General features: G+C 44.0%; 1 protein-coding gene across 1 annotated transcript in view; it reads right to left on the bottom strand.

Moving 5' to 3' along the window:
• MYO16 (myosin XVI) overlaps window positions 1-25,017 on the bottom strand; it is a 437,386-nt gene that overhangs the window by 245,585 nt on the left and 166,784 nt on the right. The window contains exons 8-11 of the mRNA XM_074378522.1: window positions 22,034-22,109; window positions 19,324-19,477; window positions 6,114-6,264; window positions 731-841 (exon numbers count right to left, since the gene is read on the bottom strand). Of these exons, the coding sequence (XP_074234623.1) occupies window positions 731-841; window positions 6,114-6,264; window positions 19,324-19,477; window positions 22,034-22,109 (492 nt within the window). The remainder of the gene's footprint in view (window positions 1-730; window positions 842-6,113; window positions 6,265-19,323; window positions 19,478-22,033; window positions 22,110-25,017) is intronic.

Genomic DNA, 25,017 nt, shown 5'->3' with positions numbered 1-25,017 from the left:
GTAGGAAAAAAGGGAGTTATCAAAAAGGGCTAGCAGGCATGTGCATAATCAGACTTCTCTATAGACACCCTGATTGAATTGCTCTGAGTTTCACAAAGTCAGTGAGACAGAGATGGAGAGCGAAGAGAGTTTGAGATTGCGTGGTGCCTAAATTGATACACATATTGAAAGAAATAACACATATAAACCAGAATTGAACCACAGCAAGTCAATTCTCCATGCTGTTTGTCATCTGAGTCATGTATTTGTATCCTATTGTCAGAGATGTGTGTATAAATTATTTACTTTACAGAGAAAGACATTTCCTGATAATTTCTTTTTCATGCAAACAGAAAGGCAGTCCTCCGCATATGCTTAGCTTTTCCTCCTTAACTTCTGTCTCTGGATCTAGGAGGCTGAGTTAAAGCAGGTGAAACAAGCATTTTTATAAGTGATTTGCAGATCCTGACGATTCTAGCAAGGTCTTCTTCCCCAGCAAACATGGCAACAGGAACGTTGTCTGCCCTTGGGGTATTAACCTTCCCTTAGCATCTCCGAAATTTGGATCTTTGCTGAAATTGCTTTATAAGTGAATCAGAAGAAATGACCCAAACTCTGCGAAATCCACCTGACGCTGTCAGCATGACCGGAAGTAACACTGAGCCCTTTCTTTGTAATATTCGCAGCACTGAAGGGTGAAATTATTCAGCAAGACAAAAGCAGTGCAATAGGCAATTTCCAGGGCACTTACGTAGATCTGATTGTTCCCAAAGCGCTTCTGAATTTCATAAAGCAGGCTGCCGTCTGTGAGCTCGCTGAGCGTTGCCAGGTCATCATTTGGAGCCGGAGGCATCAGCTTGATCTGGGAGGGAAAACAGGTAAAATCAATTCTAATTGCTTTCCAACCAACTTTCTTCACAGTTGGGAGTTCCATTTTCAATTACATGTCAAAAGTTTAAAGACCACAGGAGTTTGAAACTGTTATTAAAAGATGGAATGGTTCACTTACGAGGAACAAAAAAATTCAACAGCCACAGAGAAGTGTGTTCAGATGAGACTCTGTTGTGTACCCGCAAGCGTTCGCACACCCTCACACAAGCACCAACACACACCCCTCGTGTGGCCCTGTTTCTCCAAGTCATAAATTCTGAAATCAGAGCATTGGCTCTTCCTAGGCCTGACCTGGAATTTAGACAGTTCTGAACTGTGCTGAGTCCTTTGTAAGACCAGCTGTTGGGAAGCTCACGTTTGCAGTGTTTCCAAAGCTAAAGGCAGACACCCACCACCAATACTGGCATGAGAAGGAAGCGCTGTGTCTAGACTTCAGTTTCTGCGTAGTTTTTGCGTGGAGGCGGGGGCTGGATTTTAAAAGGAGACTCTAGACTCTTTCCTTGTGATTTTTATTCTGCTCTACATGACTCTTAAGGTGGCTGGAGATGAAGATAATTCTGTCATAAAGAAAAAAACTGCTCTCCAACTCAATTTAATACTGAGTGGCAGAGTTGAAAAACTGGACAATATTTCAAATAAAAAGATGAGTTTACATGTTTTAATTAGATGAAAATCGATTAGTCACGAGTCAGAAATGGGCAATGTTTGGTTTTATATACATAGACAACCATCTGTAGCAAGTTAGTGCACACATCTAACTCCCACAGCAAAGGAGAAGACCACGAGCAGGATTTGTTTCCTTCAGGAGTAACGGTCCACGTTAAGAGAATCAAATTCCTCTTTAACCGCAACTCTGGTGAGCTCAATGCAAGCTTCTGTGTGCACATTTTTTTTAAAGCATGTCTAGCACAACCAGAAGTTCCACACGTGTTCCAACAGGCCTGAAGGGCTGTGGGAGCATCTCCTTGGAATTCTTGCGGGTTTTTCCTCTACAGTCACAGCCGTTGCATGGGTCACAGAGAGAAAGAGACTGACAGTAAAAATGTGACGACTCCCCAGCCTGCGTGTAGGAATGAGATGTGAAGACGCAGTGTCAGAGGAGATCAAGGGAAGAATTCCATCTAGTTATCATGTCAAGACTCAAAACGATCAGGAATGACACTTTGATCACCAGTCTTAACAAGGCTTCCCAAGGGACACATTCTTAGGAAGATGCCGAAAGCATTGTGACAGCTAATAGCAAGCAGAAAAAGAAATAAAAATATGTCTGTGAGTATTTTTATGTTAGAGTTGCGGGCTCCGCAGTGTGTACGGCCAGTGTCTCCCAGACATTTATGACAGTCAAAATGGAGACAGGATACATGTGTAAAAAAATTACCATCTCCTCTAGGACTGATCATTACAGCTCTGGAGAAAGACAAATCTCCATATACACATACACATTTCTACGTATATATTTATTTCCAAACACAGAGATCTAGAACACAAAACAGACGTAATTCAGGATAGAAAAGCAGAGAGCAATTAGAAGAAACATTCTGAGAAATGTTTCAAGATCCAAAGGGAATTTACATTCTGGAAATACTCTGAAGTCCCTGGTTCCTTGTCGCCACTTGTCAACACTGCTTTGAGGGCTGTCAGATTGACTGTGTGGTTCTGTTTTGTTTGACTGTGGTTTCTCTCTCTGGGACATTAGCAGTACATGTCCAGAAACTAGGAATTCTGTGGGCAAGAAAGTCTGACAAGTGGGCTGAGAGGAGGAAGACCCTGGGAAGAGGCTGTCAAGGAGGCAAGAGCCAGGCCTGCGTGAATGAAGAGGAAAGGAAATTAGACAAACAAGAGATGACGGGGACGGGGCTAACCGGGAAAGGGGTGATGAGCTGACAGACCACTACGCTTCCCAAAGCAGAAGCCCACCCCCGTGCCTGGACAGCATGATTGTCCTCACCTGCTTCTTATTCGGTTAGATGGTGCTTACCTAGAGCAGTTTATCAGGTCCTTGGCTTGGCTGCAGTTACACTTTTTTGAACCTGGATATTGGTACCTCCGTGGACTACAGAAAGAGAACCGTCACCGATACTCAAAACCCCTGTACTGCACGCGCAGCCACGAAATACAAACTTGTCTCCTGTGTCCAGAGCTGCCACAGGTCAGCAGGGCTCTGGAAAACGAACCAAGAGCTTGCTGGGGTGGCCCCCAAAGAGCACTGGACATCGAGCGAAAGAATATTTCGTGATGCTAGGTGGTATGCTTAACTGTCTCGAGTTTACGTGTGGTCAGCTTAAACACTCGGTCTGAAACCTGAGTGTCAGGTAGGTAGTGAAGGTAGTAACTTGCTCACAGAGATACTCTGAGGATGAAGGTAACATGAAGGAAAGTATTTGTAAGCTTTGAAAGTATTATTTTGTATTATTATAATTTTTAAAATAATCTACACTTACACTGAGTAAAAGAAAACCCAATCACTGTGTTGACAGCAATGACGTGAATTAAGAGCTGATAAATTAGCGAGGAGGGGACTCAACCACTCTGGCAGAACAGTCAGTCTCTACGGACAGCAATGGAGACAGTCCGTGTGTCTGACGAGCTCCTGGCTTGCTCGTGGCAGCTGTGCGGTCACCTGGTAGCCTTAGCTCTCGGCATCTTCGTGACAACCCGATGAGGTCGGCACTGGGTCCCCATCTCACAGCCGGGGCCCAGGGAGGCGAGGAAGCTCGGCGTCGGGGCGCCCCGGGGCAGACCTGACAGGGCACAGCTGTGAGACTCCCAGGAAAGCACGGCTTCACTACATGGAATCAAAATTTGCCCTGAGTCACAAGCTGGAACCAAATTTAAATAAATATATTGTGAAAGGAAAGGGGAGAGGGAGGAAGGGAGAGAGAAAAGAAGTTAGCAGATGAGAGAGAGAATGGAAGACGATGGGGCAGGGGAGGGCGTGGGCGGACAGGACGGCCACAGAGCGAGAAGGAAGAGCGTCCCGCACGTTTTTAAGCCACTTAAGAAAAGTTCTACCTTCTCAGAGATATTATAAAGCGAATGTGAATTCAGATGATTATCAGAACCCAAAAAAAAGTTTAAATCGTCTTGAATATTAATGTATATAGTTACCATTTGATAAGATCTACATTTTCTAAAAATCTGGAGGGAGAGATGCTGCGGGTTTTGTTTCCACTTAAATTCTACGCAGTGTGGTTCTCTTTAATGTGTTAATCAGACCTTTATCGTTTTGACAACCCTTTTCTAAAGTCCTCCTCTGAAGCGTGAGTGAGGAATCCAGTTGGTGGACAGTCCTGGTGAGAATCCTTGCATCTGACGACCAAGAATGAAGGACCGTGCGATGCGTACAGTGGGGGATGCGGGTAAATGTTACCCCATCACATTCGCACACAAACCCTGAACAGTCACCCCTCCCTGTTTAACACCAGAGCGACAGGCCATGATTACAGCTGCCTTCATTCTCTAGGACACAACGGTAAACAGCTCACTTTAACAACCGAAAAGTCACCCTGTAAGGATTACAGTCGACATTATGCTGGGAATGGCCTCTCATTTTTAAAAAAATATTCTATTTTTTTAGAGCTGTTTTAGATTCACAGCGAAATTGAGAGGAAGGTACAGAAATTTCCCAGCGACCTGTGGTCCCGCTCAGCCTTCCCCAGGGTCAACACCCCCCCCCCCAGAATGGTACACTTGTTACAGTCAAGGATCCTACGCTGACACATCAGCACCCAAAGCCCACAGTTTACACCGGGGTCACTCTCGGTGCTGTCCATTCTGTGGATTCGGACAGATGTACAGCACCGTGTGTCTGCCCCTGTAGTGCCACACAGGGTTCACTGCCCTAAAAACTCTGCTCCACAAATTCCTCCCCCCACCCCAACCCCTGGCAACCTCCAATCTTCTGACTGTCTCCATAGTTTTGCCTCTCCCAGAGTGTCCAACAGCAGAATCATACAGCATGCAGCCTTTTCAGATTGGCCCCTTTCCCTTGGTCATGTGTATTTAAGGCTACAGAAAGCTCATAGGACACTTAAAAAAGTTAAGAAAAAGCTTTGCCTTAAATTTTACCTGACACTCCATCTGCCTACTGCTGCCGACTGACCTGCGCCCACACCAAAGTCCTCTGCTGAGGCTCTCACCAACATGGGACACTATTTGGAGATGGAGCTTTTAGGAGGTTACAAGGTTAACTGAGGTTATGAGGGTGGGGCCCTGATCCCATAGGATTAGTGTCCTCATGAGAGACACCAGGTTGTTTTCTCTCTCTCTCTACCACATGAGGACACAGGGAGAAAACAGACGCCTGCAAGCCAGGAAGAAGGCCTTCACCAGAGACCCAATCAGCCAGCACCCTGGCCTTGGACGGCCAGTCTCGGGAACCGTGAGGAAAGAATCTGTGCTCTTTAACCCGCCCAGTTTGTGGTTTTTGTTAAGGCCGCCCTATCTGATAGGTGCGCCTACTAAAACTGAAAGGTGTTTCAAGATTACAGACATGATTTGTTATTTTTAAATAACAAACATTAATAAAATTAAAGACTTTTGAAAGGAGGATCTTTAGGAAATGGAGCTAAATTGTCTTTAAAATATTCAAACTTAGATACAGTGAAACAAAATATTTTCAAGGATTACTCTGACACATAAAATTATTCTGCTTTATAAATTTATAAAGTTTATAAAACATGAAACATGTAGAAGTCACTTATTTCTATCGCAATGATAACAACAAATGTATTACTGTCTACAACCCCAAGCTCCTCAATGTGATCTCCCATCATTTGCACACTGGGGCACACACACATACACACACACACACACACACACTCACTACACCACCATTGCTGCTTTTACGGATAAGTGATTGGTTTGTCTTTCTCCTTGTTATGTCAAGTAGTTGCTATTTGTAAGAAACAAAAAACACAGTCTACATCATAATCACAATGATGACTAATGACAGAACAGGAAATATTCAGGAATTAACATACTGGCTGAACTTGCATTCCTGGTACATAAATCAAGACTGTAACATTCAAATCCTTGGAAAACACGATAGCGGTTATGTTTGTTAATGGTCCTTACAACACCATGACAATTTATATATGGGAATTTTAAACCAAATATTAACATTTGCATTCATTAATTTTTCTTTGAATGGAAATTAGTAGGTATTTGTCTCTGAGAAGCTGGGCTTCCAAGCATGATGTAACAAAACAGAACTAGCACATGTGCCATGCGGGCGTGACTACCTGCTCGGGTTTGATGGGGCCATTCACGGTGGCATTTTCCGGAGTGCTGTCCTGAGACTGTCGCTTGCATAGACCTTTTGCTGCATCTTTGAACATAATGTCTTTTTCCAACAAACTGTCTTGCTTGGCAATTGGCAACACCAGGGGCCTGCTACAGGAAAACAATTAATACTACAGTTAGTCTTCCAACCTTGGTAATCAAAAATTACTACACCTGAGCAGTGTGGTTATTGGAAGTTATTTGATTGGGATAAGGAAGAGTCTGGACACTGCAGAGAAAAAAAAATCGGTGGGAAATCTGCAAACTTTCCTATTAGCTCTTGGTTTCATTTCGCCTTTACAAGAAACATGTGCTCATTTCAACTTGAGAAGAAAATGTTTGAGTGTTTATATGATTTAACAGACAAATCAAACAGCAATTTAGATGCTAAGGTTGAAACGCAAGACTGAACTAAGCAAAGTATTTAAGTGCGAAAATGAATTGCAAATTAATGAAGGCAAAATTCTACAATTAATTAAAATATTATTCATGTAGGATTTAAAATACATTATAGAATCATAGGCAGTAGAGTTTGTAATGAAATGATAAAAAAAGAACGACATGCTTAAGGACTGCAGTTACAAACAATAAGTTCTATTACTTCTTTACAGCTCAAAGCAAAAATAAATAAAACCTACTCAATTTTTTGTTCTACCATAAACACTGCTGCCGAAAGAGAGCCGAATTCTTAAAACATAAGCACGATCTAAATGTTTAATTTGTATTCTAACACTTCAGTAGAATGTTTTAAATGTACTTCCCAAAATGTTATCATAAAGCATAAATACACACACATTTAATCAACAGCAATATATATAAACAGAATTATTTCATGTATTTTACAATAGTAGTTGTGATTCTAATTGAAGCTTAATGCATTTTGTTGGTTTTTATTTTTTTATGGAGGTATTTACAAATAGTAAAATCCACTCTGCAGATGTGTAGTTCAATGAGTTTTGTCTCTCTCTATATATAGATATACACACACTTATATATAGTTGGTTAAACACACACACACACACACATATATATACACACATTTGTGAAACCCACCTAACCAGCAACACATAGAACTTTCATCACTTCCAAACAGCTCTTTGTGCCTGCCCTTTGCAGTCGGTTATCTCCCCCAACCCCCTGCCTCTTGTAACCACGGCTAATTATTTCTTTCAGTAGTTTTGCTTTCTCTAAAAGGTCATATGAAGGAAATTACAGACCACATGGTCTTGTGTGCCTGGCTTCACTGACGTAACATGTTTTAGAGACTCATTCATGCTGCTTCATATATTAACAGTTTGTCATTTTTTATCGCTGAGAGGCAGTCTCCTGTAGGACATCCCACACTTTGGCTACCCTTTCACCAAATATTTCTGCTTGTCCAGTTTTTGTCATCTGTGAAAGGAGCTTCCACATATATTCATGCACAGGCGTTTGTGCTGACATGTGCTCTCATTTCTCTCGGCTGAGTACCAAGGAGACTCCAAACTGTTTCCAAAGTGGGGGAACCACTGGTGCTTCCCGCAGCCATGGGCTGGGGTTCCACTTGCTTCACATCCTTGTCTGTTTTGTTAATCCATTCAAGTGGGTGTGTTGGTGGCACCTCCCTGTGGTTTTTATTTGCATTTCAATGTGCTTATTTGACATACAAATCCCTTTTTCTGTACAGTGTACATGCAAATCTGTTTTTTAATTGGATTCTTTGATGTCAGATTATTGAGTTTACAGATTCTGGATTCGTGTCCTTTATCAGATACACACGTGGCAAGTATTTTTCTCCCAGTCTGTGTCTTGTGTTTTCATTTTTTTCAGTTTTTTTAAACAGTGTGTTTCAAGAAATATTTTTTCCCTTATGATTTGTGTCTTACCTGAAACTTCTTTCCTGAACTCAAGGTCAACAAGGTTTCCACTAGGCTTTATTCCAAAAATTTTATGGCTTTATGCTTTACACAGGTCTATGATCCATCATGCATGGCTTTTTGTATATGGTGCTGTATTTAAGTTGAGATTCATTATTTTTTCATATGGCTGTCCAAATGTTCCAGCATCAGTTTTGAAAAGAACATCTCTCCCCATCCAATTACCTGGACATCTTTGTTAAAAACCAATTGGCCATATACATGCAGGTTTATTTTGGGATATTCCATTGTGTTCCACTGATACAACAGTCTATTCTTACACCAACGTTCATTGTGTTGATTAACGTACTTTCACAGTAAGGCTTGAAATCAGGCAATATGAGTCATCCAACTTTGTTTTCATCTTCAAATTATTTTGGCTATTTGAGGTTTAGCATTTTCGTATAAATCTTAGAATCTTTTTGTCAATTTTTATAAAAATTGTTGGAACTTTGATCAGCATTGTGTCCAAATGATAAATCAATTTGTGAAGAATTAACCTATTAACAGGGTCAAGGGGGAGGGCATAGCTCAGTGGTAGAGCACATGCCTTGCATGTAAGGGGTCCTGGGTTCAATCCCCGGTACCTCCATTAAATAAGTAAATCAATAAACCTAATTACCTCCTCCCCCAAACAAAAACAGAAACAAAAATTAAAAAACAAAACAATGTCAAATTTTGTCATCCCTAAGCACAGTATATTTCTCTATTATTTTGACCTTCATTAATTTCTCTCATCAGTATTTTGCACTGTCAGCATTAAAATCTTGCAAATAATTTGATGTATTCTGATGTACTGCATGCCTTATGCCATCACTGATGGATTTGTATTTCAGTTTCCAGCTGTGGATTACCGAAACACAAGCGGTTGTTTCAGGTTCACCCTGACGGGGAGGGAGGGAGCGATGCGAAGGCTCGTGTTCCGCAGCCGGCCTCGGCGTCGTGTGCCCCGGCCGTGCCCCAGCGCAGGAGCGCGCGGACCAAGGGAGGCCGAGGGGACAGGCCCGAGGCCCAGGCAGGAACAGCTGGAGCGCACGTGGTCGGCCACTGCGACTCCCTCTGAGCTCTGCGCGACGGTTTTCGGCGTTTCCGTCCCTGACGATGTTCTCCGCAGGCCACGGGGCAGGGGGACACATGAAAAAGGGGCGGCGTGGTGCCGAACGGCGGCGCCAGCGCACAGGAAGGCTACGGGGCCTGGCAGCCGGCTCTGCCGCCTGGGCGGCTACGTAACCGCCCTGCAAAAGGAACGTAGACGAGGCCGGGAGGGGGGGCGCCGACACGGCGCGGCACGAGGCCCGGGTGATAGGCGCGCAGGAGGAGGAGCCGCCGTTTCTGAATCTGTGCCACTTACCAGCTAGCAGGGGAGCCTAGCCCCACGTATGGCGGGTGCGGAAGACAGGAGGGTCCCAGATAACAGACGGGGGCATGCTGCTCACGGACAACACTCTGTGTTGACACGGGTTTGACTTGTACCCGCGTCCCACGGGGGTAGGAGGGGGCAGCATGGGTGGACCTCAGTGGACCCCTACAGGTGCACCGTGCTGTGCTGTGGGAGAGAAGCCCGGCCACGAGTCCAGAAGCCCGATCAAGCCGCAGCATTGGACCCAGTAGCTGATAAGCCAGTGCCCCTCCGAGGGGACCAGCGCTGTGGTCTCCTCCAGCTGCTAAGTTGCCTGCATGACTAACTCCACAGGCCTTGCAGTCTGACCAACTGAGCAGGAATGCAGAAGATGCTCAGGGCCCATGGGAGGGAGTGGGGCCCCTCCCAATGGCATAGTTATTCATTTAAAGAATTCACTGTGTAAAGAAAATGCGTAAGCACTTTTCATGTCCAGATCTGCCTGAATACCGTCAAGGGAAAGGTATTCACAGCCTTCAGAGAGGCCTTACTTCTTCCATGAGTGACTCTGGAACAAGGTCGGTCTGCTTTTCCTTGTATCCATCGTGCCTAGAGCTCCAAGAACATGCCCTCGGCCTCTCTGACCTGAGAGCCCTTCAGATACTTGAAGACAACTGTGGTTCCCTGATACTTCCTACAATTTGAGTGAAACACTTGCAAAATATTTTCGTAATTACGTGGCACTGAATGTGTGGCAGTCTCTGGCCCAAGCTCTGCCGCACACACGTGAGCTCTTTGACAACGTGGTAGGCTAGTTACACACCGCTTTTATGCCCATTCTATAGATGAGCAAACTGAGGGCCAGAGAGACCAACTCGTCCCGGACGCACAGTGAGCTGGGGTCTGAGCCCCAGAGGCTGTGTTGTCCTCACTGGGTCACGCTGCCTACACTAAAGCCCCACCCTCACCCTGTTGAAATATTGCGTTACTTGTCTTCTTTGCATCTATCATCTCCTTTCTCTGCATTGTAAGAAAATTCTAAGAAACAAACAGAAAAAATTAAAGAGAGGTTTTGCATATACTGAATCTTTTGACTATAATGCAACTAATAAAGCAATAGTTAGATTGGTCAAGGTAGAAATCAGAAAAATAGCTTATGAAATAAGTAAAATCATCAGTTATAAAGAATTTCTAAGAAGAATAAATGGTAAGTTTATTAAAATGGCTGAAATCCTCCTTTCATGTCTCAAATCTAATAGCAGGTTCCTTTAAAGCTACACTTGCAAAGAAGATGGGTCCAGGAATACAGTGACCTCATTCAAAGTCAGTTTTTACCCCAATTTGGCTATTACCTGACCTTCTAAGACTTTCAAAATCTCTGGGCCACACCTCCACCTTTGCCAAATGCAGAAATTAGACTAAGTAATATCTAAATGTATTTCAAGTCCTACAGTTCCATGATGCTAGCACACAATCTCTTTTTGTATACTTTTTTCATCTGTATTTAAAAAAAAATCATTTACACACTTAATATAGGTCATACACTCTAGGACCTACTGCTAACAATAAATAACTGCACGTAGCTAGTTACAAATACTCTCATTCATATAAGAAACAATGACTCTAAATAACTCAGTTGGATTGAATGGCAACATGTTAGTCACACAGATTTTTTCTCTAAGAAAATGAAAATCATGCACCTAGGCTGATGGCATGTATTAATGTTTTAAATATCTATAGAACAATTTTCCTTCAGGTTTCTATTTTACTTTTTAAATTAAACATTTTATCTGTAACCACTGTAATTAACAATAGCATTCATATAACTTAATTCTATATATTTAATTTTTTACTGATTATCCATTTGTAGAATATAAACATGTATTAAAATGCTATTTTTCTAAAAAAAGGAATGAGCAAAGTAATCACTGGTATTTGAATATTCATTACATATTTATGCATTCTGGCAAAATATTTATGGTACAAAATTAATTTTTCAAAAATAAGTTCCAATTAGCTGTGGAGAATAAGAATTCAGCTAATAAACAAGAAGAAACATATAAAGGAAGAGAAGACCTATGCCACATTAATAGTAGTTTCATCAAAAAGGTGCACTAATGACAAAGATGCAGGTAATATTCCCCTCAACTCAGCTCAACTTTAGACAGGCTTCTCTCCTGCTCGAGAACCCTGACCTCTCCTTAGAGAACTTACAGCTGTAAAATGCTTTCTCCTCCCCTTTGAGCTGTTAGCCCCTCCCAGTCTTGCAGCCCAGGATGTCTTTCTCAAGGACCTGAGAGCCATCCTTTGGAAATGTCATCATCATGGCTGACAGCGCCCGTCTCCCGTCCCCGTGGGGGTGGGGGTCTAACCCCCACAGCACCAGTGCGCAAAGTGGATGCCTCATCGGCCTGACCAACCTCCGGACAACTTCCCCCAGCACTGGTCCTCTGAGTCCGGGACCAGCGAGCTCTCTGGCCTTTAGCTTCTGGGAGCTCAGCTCAATCTCTCTCTGTTCCTGCAATACTCTTAGAAAAATTCTTTCTTGGATCTTTAACTTTTCTGGTGCAGTTTTTCTTTGACACTAATGAGACTTTTTTTTTTCAATGGTTCTACATGTTATTCTGCACTTCCCAAATTTTCTTCAATGAAAACATCTGCTGATTATTAAAAATAGAAAGTTTTAGGGCTAGGCATTTATCAGTGAGAAAGGAAAAACAAGATTAAATAGTATATTTTTCTAAAAGAAGGCTTTCGGTAAGGCAGACCCCATAAACATAAGGCAAACGAAAGAGCTGCCATCCACGTGTAGTCTGCATGCACGCAGGAGTGGGGACGGCAGCCTGCCCGCGGAAGACGTTAGGTCAGCAGACAGCCAATTTCTGAACTCTACTGGATTTATTCAAGACTTACTTATTTCTGTAAACATAAAAAGCATCTCATGCAGAGCGAATGTGCCTGTGGAACTGGGATTTTATTTCTGAAAATGGAAACAGAAACATAATAAAACTAACGAAGATGACAATTATTGCCCATTATAACTAAAGCAATTTTAGAAAACTAAAGAGAAAAAATAAAATTGACTACATGGTGACATATTGGGCCAACAAGGAAAACAAACCTAACAGAGACAAAGGGGAGGAAATGGCATATGTGACCCAGTTATTTTGGTGGTTAAAGTAAATGGACCAGATAGCCAGCTCTCAATTTTGCTCCAGGAAACAGAGCTACATGAGTTATTTATTATAGGGAACGGGGGTTTTTCTGCATCAATAAAATAAAATACTGATCCGAAGATTAATGATGAATGAAACAGTTCCTAGAGTTTTGAATTAATTGTGATCTTTGGCCTCCAAAAATGACTTCAATTTTTGTAAGAGAAAAAAGCTTACAATTTAAAAAAATGTTTTGGTAAAATATTACTTGTGTCCAAAACACAAATAAAAACATTGTTGTCACTTGTGGTTGGATTGGAAATTATATTGTTTAAGATATCTCATATTCATCTTAGGAATTCTCAACAGACATCTGCAAAGAGTTTCTTTTTTTAAATCTCTAAATTAAAATAAGTTAAATCCAGAAGCTCCATGCATGGATGAAGGGAGTTTCTGACTATGTCAAGAGTTACATTTGCTAGAATTGACTCATTAGCATATGTTTATTTTGCTGAATAGGTGTTCAATGAACAATATTTACATGATACAACATTTCATTCATTTAAATCAAAGAGATGTTTAATAATCTACTGCATTTTCTAGACATTTTTTGTAAGTTAATTTGGTAAAACTTTATCAGAGCAAGCCCGGAACACACACACACACACACACACACACACACACACACACACACGCAGTTTATAATATAAAAGAAGAAAATATTGAATGTATATGGTGGATGGAATCAACCTCCTTGAAAGGAACAGTTTCAAATACAGGGAAAAAATTAAATATCAATGCCTACCTTCCCCTCACCTCCCCACTAAGTGAGTCCAGTTCTCAGCCAACACTGGAAGGCCAACTGGTTACCCAACAGTATCTGAGGGACAGACAGTGTGGATCGTTTAAATCGGAAACCAGATTAAACAATTATCAGCGTCTCATCATGTCCCCAGATTCCGACATTTCCTTCTGTCCTCTGCGAGACTATAGAATCCCTTCCTAAGTTAAATTCTTCGGGAATTGATCGACCGCTTCAGCAAGATTTTATGGCTACATTCTTCAGATTCTTAACAATGTAGTCATAATATCTGATTAGTAGACAGGCTGGATTTCTCATAGAATTTATTACTAAAAGAAAGAATTTTGTTTATATCAAGTGAGGTTTAAATGCCAAAGTCCTTTATAATCTAAAGAACAATACGAAACTATGAATTAGCAGAGCTGAAACAACTGTCCATTTAATTACTTTCTTTAAAGTATTCATCTGAAATGAAACAACACAAAAAATTTTATCCCAGAGTTCCCTCCATAGGTAGAATATAAATTGGTAATTAGGACACTTCTAAGCTGAAAGAGGGCTGTATTAATAACTACGCTAGGTAAGTCAGCATCATTAACTAGAACTGGACCAACGCAGGACATGCAGCCACTCTAGTTACAGGAAACTTCTGAAAGTGATGGACTGAAAAGTTGTTAAGGTCATAAAAAGCCACAGGGGACATTAAGACACCCTGGAGAGCGTCAGAGTATTACCATTATCACAACTTTTCTTAGTGGGGCATGCGGCCCCAACTGCAACACCCCAAAGGCGAACTAGCTTCCAGGCGGTCCTGCCGTGGGCTGCACTGATCAGAAACTAAGGGTAGTGTCCTGAAACGAAGGGTTATTTTTCTCATAAGAAGAAAGCCAGAAACATACAGCCCAGGGATGCTGGCCACCTTGAAGACATCGTCTAGGACTCAGGTTAGTTGTAGCTTCCTGCTCTGCATTCTTAGCAAGTGGCTCTCACCCTTTGGTTGCAAGAACACTTGGCATCTCCAGGTAACACCTTTGTGTCCCAGGCAGGAAGGGAACAAAAGGGCAGAAAACAACAAGGCTGTCCAGAAAAATCTGTCCCTTGAAACAGGAGAACAACAGTTTTCCTAGAAGCTCTACCCATTAGACTCACTAGATTCAGTAACCAAAGTGCAACACTTGGGACTCATTAGTACACGTCAAGGGGAAGCTGGGTAACACGTGGGCGGCTGGCTTGGAGCCACACCAAGAAGTGTGTGAGCTGACTTTCTAAGGAAAGTGGAACAAGCTATGCTGAGGGCTTTGTTTCGCTGAATTGGCCCCAAGTAACACAGGAATTTTTCTGGGTGGGGGGCCCGGAGTAACCACAGGGCCTTTGCTCTGCTGAGGGGCATTTGCAAGTTTGGTCCAGAACGAACGACTAGACGTTAGGAGTCCTAACAAAGTCCCGGGGCTCCTTCTCCTGTCCATCTTCCTAAGTGATACTCGACTTTGCCACTAACAAGTGCTGATGGAGCTTAAAATAGTATCGTTTTGAAGGACTTCTACATATTTCAGTTCACTCCCAGCTGGTGCACATTTTATAGGATCAAGACAGAGAATGTGCCGTCTCCGCTCTGCACGGAGGAACGAAGCAGGGCTCCTTGGTGGCCGAGAGACTAGAACACGCTCTGCGGAACGTCAGAGCAGAGCTCTGGGCTGAGCTAGCCGTCATCCAGCACTGGCCCTGGCACCCCTCAAAGCTTCCTAACAACAGAGGCCGGGCACAAAAACTGGATCTCCCTGAATCGTGCGATGCGATCATGGCACACCTGGCAGGTCTGAGTTACCTGTGGAGGAAAGACCGAGACCACATGCACTAAATCCTCCTGTCTGTTCCCAGTGCTCGGCACAGGCCGTGGCCGGCACGTCGCCTGCTCTTCTTCTGGGGTTCGGATGTGGGGCCAACACGGCCTCTCCAACAGAACCTTTCCATTTGCTTCATGCTATCTGTGTCTCATTCTCTGAAGATTCACCACTTCAGGTCAACACCTATCCTTTGAGGAGGAACTTTGAGAACAGGCCACAGCAAGGGATGTTAGTTTATTTTCCTTTGTGCTAACCTACAACAGAACCAGCTGGGCAAAGACAAGCAGCAGGGGATTTGCAGAGCATCCCCGGCTCAATCACAAAGCACGATGCTCTGAGCTGAGAAGCGAAGTCGGGGCTGTAGCTAAAAGTGCGTTCTCTCAGTGAAGCTTGCATAATGAGATTTCACTGCAAATCGCATCCCTGCTCAAAAGAAGAAACATCTCTAAATAAGACAGTTCCCTTTCTTAATGATACGTGCTAACATTTTGAAATTGGGTTTACATATTCTTTCTTTCATGCATAAAGAGAGTGTAAAGGATGGATGCTTCTGATCACAGAAAATGTTTATGAAACAGTAGCAGTAAGAAAGCTCAGTATAGACGCAAGGACTCTGTGTGCCCGTGTCTCACTGCTCACTGTCACGCACCCCTGCGGCCGACATGCTAACAAAATCCAGATTGTTCACCAGCGGCCACAACTGCCCTGCCACCCAGAGCGACAGCACAAGAGCTTCCAAATGACTCTGCAGAATTCGGGCTGGGAGCCTGGCGGGGCTTGATCTCAGGTGATGCTCTTTTACTACAAAATGTTCACAGAAGCCGCGGTGAATCGGGCACACTCGGGTCATTCAGGGTCACAGGAAAGTTACCAGGACAACTGTCCCACAGGAACCAGCGACATGGCGTTCACCTGGCAGGGCAGGGAAGAACAGCTGTCTCCCTCATTCGTCAGCGGTTTCAGATCTGCAGGGCGAGATGGTGCCCGCCACGCAGCCCTCCTGAGCCCCGTCCTGCCTCAGGGCGGAGGACATGGAAACAGAACCCAGAGGCATGGGTTCCCACTGCAGCCGCCCTGACGTCTGCGCCCTAAGTCTGTCACCCCTCTGCGCTTCTGTTTTTCCGTCAATAAAATGTAGGTCTATCCATCGTAGGTCATGGAATTTAAAAATATATAGATGGAAATTATTATTGAAATTGCTTTGATATGCACATTGCATTTATTTTCATTTGAGCAGCAAAGATCAGAGAAGAAACCCTCTTGCAGCCAGAAGCTGGCTTTTGCTTTGGTTTTCACTGCTGTTACCCTTAATAAGTGAGAACCCACAGGGTCTCGTGAACTGCTCTGCTGCACACAGACCCTGTGCAGGGTTCTTGTGGATTCGAACTCCAGGACTCCAGGAAAAGGAAGATGAGAAACAACAGTGGGCACATTTCAGGGTCTCAGTGGGCGAACCCCTAGGAGAGCATTTCCATGTTCAGACACCGACGGGCACACTCGGCAGCAGGGCCGGTCAACAAGCATTGTGCTGTGCGCCAGAAATTGCCGCAGCACTGGGAACTGACTGGACCTCCATAAAATATATACATTAAAAAAAAAAAAAAAGCAGTCAGCGAGGCTCTGAGACAGCTAAGGACGGAAAAGACAGCGCAGAGAGGAGGCACCCAGTCAGCGGGAAGGCACAGGGACCGGCAGTCAAGTGTGAGAAGAGCCGTTCAGAGTTTTAAAAAGACCCTTAAATAATTGAGTTGATGTTCGATTTAATTTTCTATTCTATCTCTGAAGAAAGTAACAGCAGACTGCAATGAAAAGAAGGTCAAACTTCAATATAAACTTATCTCCAGGTTTCAAAGCTTTGCCCAGTATCAGCAAGGGGGAAACGTGATTGAAACAGCTACACTTCACTGCAGAGGACACATAAGCCACTGATTAATCTATTTAAAATATGTTGTTCAATCAATCATATAAAAAACAGTAAAAAGTACTCTTTGGTCAAACTGATTTGCTTTCTTTTATTTCTGAAAGCAGAAAAAAAAATCCCAAACTATAGACACATAGGTAAGTTAATACTTATCCAAAATAACTCATTATGGAAGAATTTGGTTTTAACTCAAACTTTAACTCCATTTATATTTACACACCTCCCTACTTGGAAGCCATAACATAATCCTAAAAGTAAAGTGGAACTTACTGGGTATTGATTTTAATATCAATATCTGGAAAGTAAAATTCTTCCACAGCAAACATCCGTACGACTCCCCTCACCGCAGCGAGTCGGGAATACACTAACGTAAGCAGCAGGGTCAACATACTCTAGCCGTTAATTCCAGGCTTATCAAGTAACTACTCTTGACCCAACTTGTGTTTCTGTGGGTTTCTTTTTTTTCCTCCCACATAAATATGACACCATTTTTTTCCATATGTGAAGGTAGGAGAGGGGTCGTGTGGTGTCGGGACAAATGACCTGGGGTCTGACTGCTGGGCTGTGAATCTTGACTTGTCACTTCCCAGCTCTGAAATCTGGGGAAAGTAAGACAATGTTGATGGGGCTCTGACCATAGAATAAGACAAGCCATGAAATTCTTAGCATCGTGTCTGACACACAACTTCAGCGCCTTTTCAACACAGTCGAAAAATCAAATCCAGTACTGAGTATATTTTAGTGTTAAGTAGAGGCCAGTGCAGCTATGCACGCCTTGACCCTCTGAATTATCTGGCGTGGCTTTATAGTAAGTGTTTCTGAACGCCTGGGATGGGACGGGCTCTGAAATAAGACTTCCCGCCAGACTCACTCACTCACCACAACGGCCTTGTGAAGCACCTCTCCCACTGCCTGGGAGGGGACAGCAAGTCACGCTAACTCTCAGCCTGCCTCTGCGCCTGAGAATGGAACGAACTCTCCAATGGATCAACTGGGGACGCATCTCCTCAGCTCTTCTGTCATTCCGGGAGCCAACTTCCCTGCAGGAAGCACAACATTTCCTCCTCCTACTGTTGTGAGCCTTGTCTGGGGAGCCCCGCACTTGGGAGATCTCCCCTGCTCACAGGCGCCTTGGACCTGGCACAAAGCTGCCCAACAGCGGGATATATTTACAAACCCTTCCAGCTGCCACACTCAGTCACGTCCTCTGATGTGGCCTCCGTCCCTGATCGGGGTAATCGGGCCTCCATCTCTACTGCTTGATGATTTCTCAGGTTGTCCAGAACGTAGATGGTCCTCTTTATTCAGGGAACCCCCACATCCCCCAGTGTTCGCCACCACTCCACCGCCAGACAAGACGCAGGTTCAGAGAGAGGAAAACCTTCCTCAAGGTCCTGCTTACACAACGTAGATTTTGTTTTCAACCTGAAATACTTTTTCTTTATATATTTATGCCTTTTATTGAGATCTAATCCACATGGTACAAAATTCACACTTTCATAGTGTGTAAGGCAGTGCTTTTTGGCACAGCCACGAATTTGTGTAACCATCACAGCTACTTCCAGGACATTTCCATCAGCCCCCAAAAGAAACCCCACATCCAGAGTCACTCTCGAGCCCCCCTTCTCCCCACTCGTGGCCACCGCTCATATACCTTCTGTTTCTGTGAATTTGCCAGTTCCAGACTTTTCCTATAAATTGCATCATACGTTAATGTGCTTTTTTTGACTGGCTTCGTTCACCTAGGATGAAGTTTTCAAGGTCCAGCCTCGCTGGAGCATGCGTCAGATTTAGGGGATATTTTACGCAGTAAGAAATCATTAGTTTTACAGTTTAGAGAGAGAAAAAATGAGTATTTGTATTTCCTTCTTTAAGACACTTAGCCACTATGACGGTTGTTGGAAACCTTACACGTCAGTTTAGGTGAAAATATGGAGTGTATTTAAAACAGTGTCTTTGGTCTCATGATGACAAATTAATTAAAGAACTAAAATGGTAATGTTTAAAATCTCAGAGGGTTTTCACACCGAACTCATCACTGTCCACAGGGATCTCCTGGGAAATGTGACACGCAGCTTGGAGTGTCTCACTTTGAGCTGAGAGGCCGACTTAGCGGGGACTGGAAAATGCCAGGTGGCCAGGGAGGATGGCGGGGTGACCGCGGGTGCCGTGAGCCAGCTAGGCTCCGTCGGGGGCGGGGGGGGGGGCACTCACAGCTTGCCGGGAAGGGCGGGGGGGTCGTGGGCCACCTCTTCATACAGCTCCTCGTGGGCCGCGGAGGGGACGCAGCAAGGCTCCCGCACGCTTCCGCCCCAGGCCACCTCGGCTCTCAGCAGCATCTCCTCGATGCCCTCAGACGCGGCGACATCTGCCGGGAACAACGAGGGGCTCAGACCGCGGAGCGGACGCCGGGGGCACTCCCGCCGGCGCCGCGCAGAGGCCGCCGCGCCGAACTGGCCGCGCGAAGCCGAACGCAGCCCGCTCACGGCGGGCGGTGGGCGGGAACCGGCGGCGGGGCCGCCCCGAACGGCTGCCTGAACCTGCGCCCGTGCCGCGCGTCGTTCCAGACGGAGCGGCAGAACGTAACACGGTGCGCACAGAGCGCTCAGGGGGCAACTGTGAAACCCCTGGGATGCTAAGCTTGGGAGGACGCGATGCCCTTCCGTCCTCAGTGGACGTCTCCCTGCGTCCTGGGGAGCAGCGCCCACCCGGGGGCGCAGTTACGCCTCCCGATGGCCGGCTATCATAACGCGCGTGGTGGGGTGCTACAAACGTTCTGCTAAAGGGGCGGATGCACAAGTAACTGCTCGGTTGTGCTTTCAGAACTCTGGGTCTAGCCTCTCTGTGATGGTTTTTTTTTTTTAATCCTAAATAAAGTAATTATATTTCCTTACAAATTACACATTAACAGTGACATCCAAACATATTGGGGCAGCAGTATAGAAGTGCATTAATCAAATTTACATCACTAACAATTGAAACTGAGAATCAATGCATCCTGAAGGAAAATTCACATTAATAACAATTAGGAACCCAGTGGTGGTGCTTTCTCCCTTCCGATCCTCACTGCTCAGGTGCATGGCCTCCTGTGTCCATGAATCCGAGTTATATGGCTTCATGGGCTGGATGAGGCAAGTCAGCCACCACAAGAAGATATTTTTGCCAGGGTTTTATCATCATTTGCTTTAGGCTGAATCACATCTGCCTAAGGAGTAGGAGGCAGCTCCGTGTCCTCGTCTTGGGAAATTACTTCTGCACTGCATAGCAGCTACACCTCCAACTGCGTGTATCCCCCAGCTAATTTTTATGTGTCCCTCCCAAATTCAAGAAGCACAAAATAACAAGGACACAATGGAAGGCAGATGATGACCTTCATGTGCTCAGCCATGGGTGTCTAGTCCCCTGCTCTCTGCACTTTTATCTGGTTCCTCCCTCTCGCCGTTGGATGAGATGTTAGTATGCCCTGCACCTGCCTGAGACTTCTCCCTGCCTTAAAGCCCTTTGTTAGGGAGTATTGTCATTCTAACCAACACATGTTTACTGAGAGTCCACTAGGGTCCCATCACTGTGTCTCTCATGACCAACCTGGCATGGAAAGTGGGTGGCATTGATGGTGGACTTTGTGGGACCAACATGAGCAAAATTGTCTGAGAGTCACCAGACCCTAGACCAGAGGTGACCGGGGCTGACAGAGACCAGCAGTGTAGTCACTCCCTGGGGCTCCGCCCTGGGATGTCTGTTTTGGCGAAGTTGACACTGGACCTAAAAGGTGTAGGTGTGGCAGATGGGGGTCCGTGCAGTCCGGGGTCACTCATATACTCCATCCTCTGGGAAAGAAGCCAGAAATATGATCTTGAAAAATGTGATCTCCTGTTAGAACTAGAATTAACAGAGGATGGGGCTTCTGTTTACAAAAATAATTTTGAAAAAAGATAGGAAAAAGCTACAAATTTCTACTTATTTTTCTAATATCTACCATCAGGCCTACTTTTGTAGCTAAAGTTAAGCTCACTGCCCTCTCGCTCACACGGGCCTGATTCTGAAGCCTGGGGGCTCTAAGCCATCTTGCAGCTCCGCTCGTTACGCCTTCGGTTTATTTCTGGCAGTAAGATGAATAAACATTAAACAATGACACTTAATCCCCATAAATAAGAAGTAGGGCAAATCCCTCATCCTGTCTTAAGCCGGAGGGTTATCGGGTGATCATACGCCCGAGAAGTGCAGGAAAGAAGACATTTCAGGCACAAAGTGCTTTCAGGTCAGTAGAGGCAGAGACACAAAAAGAAGATTTACGTTATTCAGATCAATTACTGCCTTCAATTTTTTAATATTATTTTGTTACTTATGCTAGACTTTTCTCTTTGTAATCTAGAATTTTTATTTTTAACATACCAAAAATAACTTCGGGGCAGTAACATTGCCGTCAAACAGTAACAGCTAGAAAATAAATTAAGGTAGCACCACTTTTTAGAGGAGTGGTAAAAAGAACCCTAGAAAGTTTCAAAAAGATATTTATTAAAACATAAGGAACATTAAGATTTTCAAAGTTTTAAACTAGCAAATATCTGTGCAGATAAAATGCTATATTATTTTTTAAAAATAAGCTAATAAACAAGCATGCGCTCGGTATGATGAGAAACTAGTTAAATAACAGAAACAAGAAAATTTTAAAGTCAGAGACATTGCAGGAAGCACCGCCCAGGCAGTCTAAAGCCCGAAGAGCAAGTGGCAATGAAGCACAACGGAACCTAAAAATGCAACTAACAGCCTCTCGTAACGGAGCAAAGCTGGAGCCGGGCGGTTTCACAGAGCTTCTCAGGAGGGGCTGCCCCATTTCATAAGAATGCCAGTGACAGCTGGACAAGGTCAATATGATGTGAAGGGGACAAGAAGGGCTCAGTGGTCCCAGATGCTCATGACCCACCTGAAGCCTTCTCCTCGTTGCAGTTCAGAAGGTGTGGGTTTGCCTGATGCATCAAAAGAAGTTTCACGAGGTTCGTCTGAAACGTTAAAATCAGACAGGTTATGCTGGGTACTGAGATTCATCAGGAAATACTGGGGGATGCACATGCCAGCACAACCCACCCCCCAAAGGTGTCTTACTCTCTCCACTTTCAGTGCTTTTTTTTTTTTAATGACATTCCAACTATCGCATCAATTTATGCATTCAAATAAAAAAACTACCTATCAAATGAGGGCTGAATCGCTGAGGTTTTGAAAAGGCCCACGTAACACCTTTCAGCTTATTTTAGGGCATCTTACGGGAGGAATTATACATTACAGTGTGTTCTGTTTTAATTTAACAATTCATAGAAGTGCTCACTTATTGTTACCGGCCACCGGGCAGAGCACTGTGGCCACCATGAACTCCAGGTCACACTGGAGAACTAGGGAAACTTCACCTCAGGTTACAGGATGAAGCAACTTGATGAGAGATTAATATACCTTTAAATTTTTATTATAAACTGTATCCTACATACAAAGAGTGTATATAACGGATACATACCATTGAGAGAGTAAGTAACGAAATAAAGTCCAATGCACCCAAGGTTTTAGAATGTCACTCATAGTATTTTTGTGTCCCTCCTCCAAACTGTCCCTGTTTCTCCTTCCCAGAGTTGGCCACCATCATGAATTTTGTGCTAAGCACTACTAATTTTCTTTGTAAGCTTAGACCTTACGTATAGAAGTATCCCTGATCAACAAATCTCTTGGTTTCATCTGTTTGTGACATTTATAGAAATGAAATCCTCACGCGTATATTCTTCTGTGCCTTGCTTTCATGAATTGACACTGAATTTCTGAGCATCCTCAGAGGTGATGGGTGTACCAAGGTTCATTCATTTGTTTGGCTGCACACAGTTGCTTTGTACAAGAATGTATCACGATTTATCCACCTCCCTCTCAGTGGGCACTCAAGCCACTTGAAGGCATTTATTTATATTTACAAATGGTGTCGCTATAAATATTTTAGTTGATCTCTCTTCGCGTACACGTTCAAGAGGTTGTTCATGATAGAGGTACTTCGGGCAAGTTGCTGACACAAAGGTCTGGCCATCGTCAAAGGGATTAGATGGCACCAATGTTTTTTTTCAAGGAGCTCAAATTTACACTCCAACCGCTCACCAGAGTTCCTGTTGTTCCACATTCTACTTGACAATTTTATTATTGAATATATACATTTTGCTAGATTCACATCCCTCCCAACACTTGCTATTGTCATTCAAAAAGAATATTCAGCTACTGTACTGGGAAAGAAGTAGTGTCTCAGTGCAGTTGAACCTGCACATCCCTGATCACTAATGACACTGAACACCTTCTCATGTGTTCAATGGCCATTCATATATTTTCTTTTGTGAAGCATCTATTCAAGATTCTTTGATCATTTATTACCAAAGTGATTACCTTTTAATTATTGATCTGTCAGTGTTTATGTTCTAGACACATTTGTCAGATATATGTACTGCCAAAACTCCCTCCCATTCTATGGAATGACTGTTTATCTTCTTAAAAAATGTCTTTTGATGAACAGGATTTTAAAAATTTGTTCTATTTCTGTTTTTGTATAACATCCATATATTTTTTCTTTAGTCATTAGTGCTTTTTTTAATGTTTGAATAACTCTTTGCTTCCTCAAAGGTCATGACAATATCATATTTCTTTCTAAAAACTTTATAATTCCAACTTCTACTTTTATATTTATGCTCCATCTCAAGTGAGTTTTTGTAAATAGTACCTAAATGCTTAAGGCTAACTTTGGTCCAGCATCCTTTGTTTTTCATTAATATTTGCTGAAAAGACTATTTCTCTTTATTGAATTGTTTTGGTGCCTTATAGATATCAATTGACTACATGTCCCTGGCCATTTTGGGACTCAATTTTATGTCCTGTTCATCTATTTGTCTTTCTTCCACAGATATTGTCACCAACAAAGCCCACTGGGGTCCCCGGAAAAAATAAGATGGATTCTAGGCGATCAGATAATGTCTAACCTCACACCCTATACTATTAAATATGCTGTTGCCCCTAGTGCTGAGCTCCCTGCCTGCTGTGCCCAGTTTCTGTGAGTGCTCCATCCCAGATCTCTGCCTCCAGCCCTAGCCAACACCTTGCACATGCCTGGGGCTCCTGGCTGGCTCCCCAAGGGTTTCCCTCATCTGCCCACCGCTCTTCAGGTACCCAGAGATGCTCGGAGAAAGCCAAGCATCTGATCAACAAGGACATGCAGTCACTCTCTTGTCATTAAGGCAGCCAGTGAAGCGATATCTCAGTGGAGTCCTGCAGGGCAAGTGAGACTCAATCATGTGACAGTTTCAAGGAGAGCAAAGAACACGGAAAGGAGGTACGTGATGGCGTATTCCAGAAATCGAAGGAAGTTCAGGACAACTATATGGTCTAACGCGGTGGGAGGATAGGAGAAATAAATCTGGAGCATTAAGCAGAACTCCTGGCACATGGAGGCTTGTGAACCTGTCTTACAGAGTGGGTGTTTGATACCACAGCAATGGACAGGATGGCGCATTGAAGAGTTTGATTATCTTTGCATTTCGGAAGCTCATGGTGGCCACGTGGTTGAGAGTGGCGTGGCAGAGGGGCAGGCGACCCTGGGAGGAGGCTGATGGTTAATCCTGCCATAGAGATCCTGACGCGCCTGGTGAGGGCAGAGGCAGTGAGGACACACAGAGGAATTGATTGTGACTACAATGCCTACAGCTCCCAACCGTTTACTCAGTAGAAGTTCATGGGCTCAGTGGTGTATTACCTACGGGAGGGGAGGGAGAGGCAGAAAGAGGGTACCACCCAGTTTTGTGATGAGTGAGCTACGAGACACAGACGGGGCAGCAGACCGGGGGTGGGGAGAAGAAGGCGTTAATTCCCTCTGCACAGGAGCTGAATCTGAGGGCAGGC

Source organism: Camelus bactrianus, chromosome 14 (genome assembly GCF_048773025.1).
Source record: "Camelus bactrianus isolate YW-2024 breed Bactrian camel chromosome 14, ASM4877302v1, whole genome shotgun sequence".
NCBI lineage: Eukaryota > Metazoa > Chordata > Mammalia > Artiodactyla > Camelidae > Camelus > Camelus bactrianus.
Note: the sequence above shows the minus strand (reverse complement) of the source record. Positions and strands in the feature narration are given on the sequence as shown.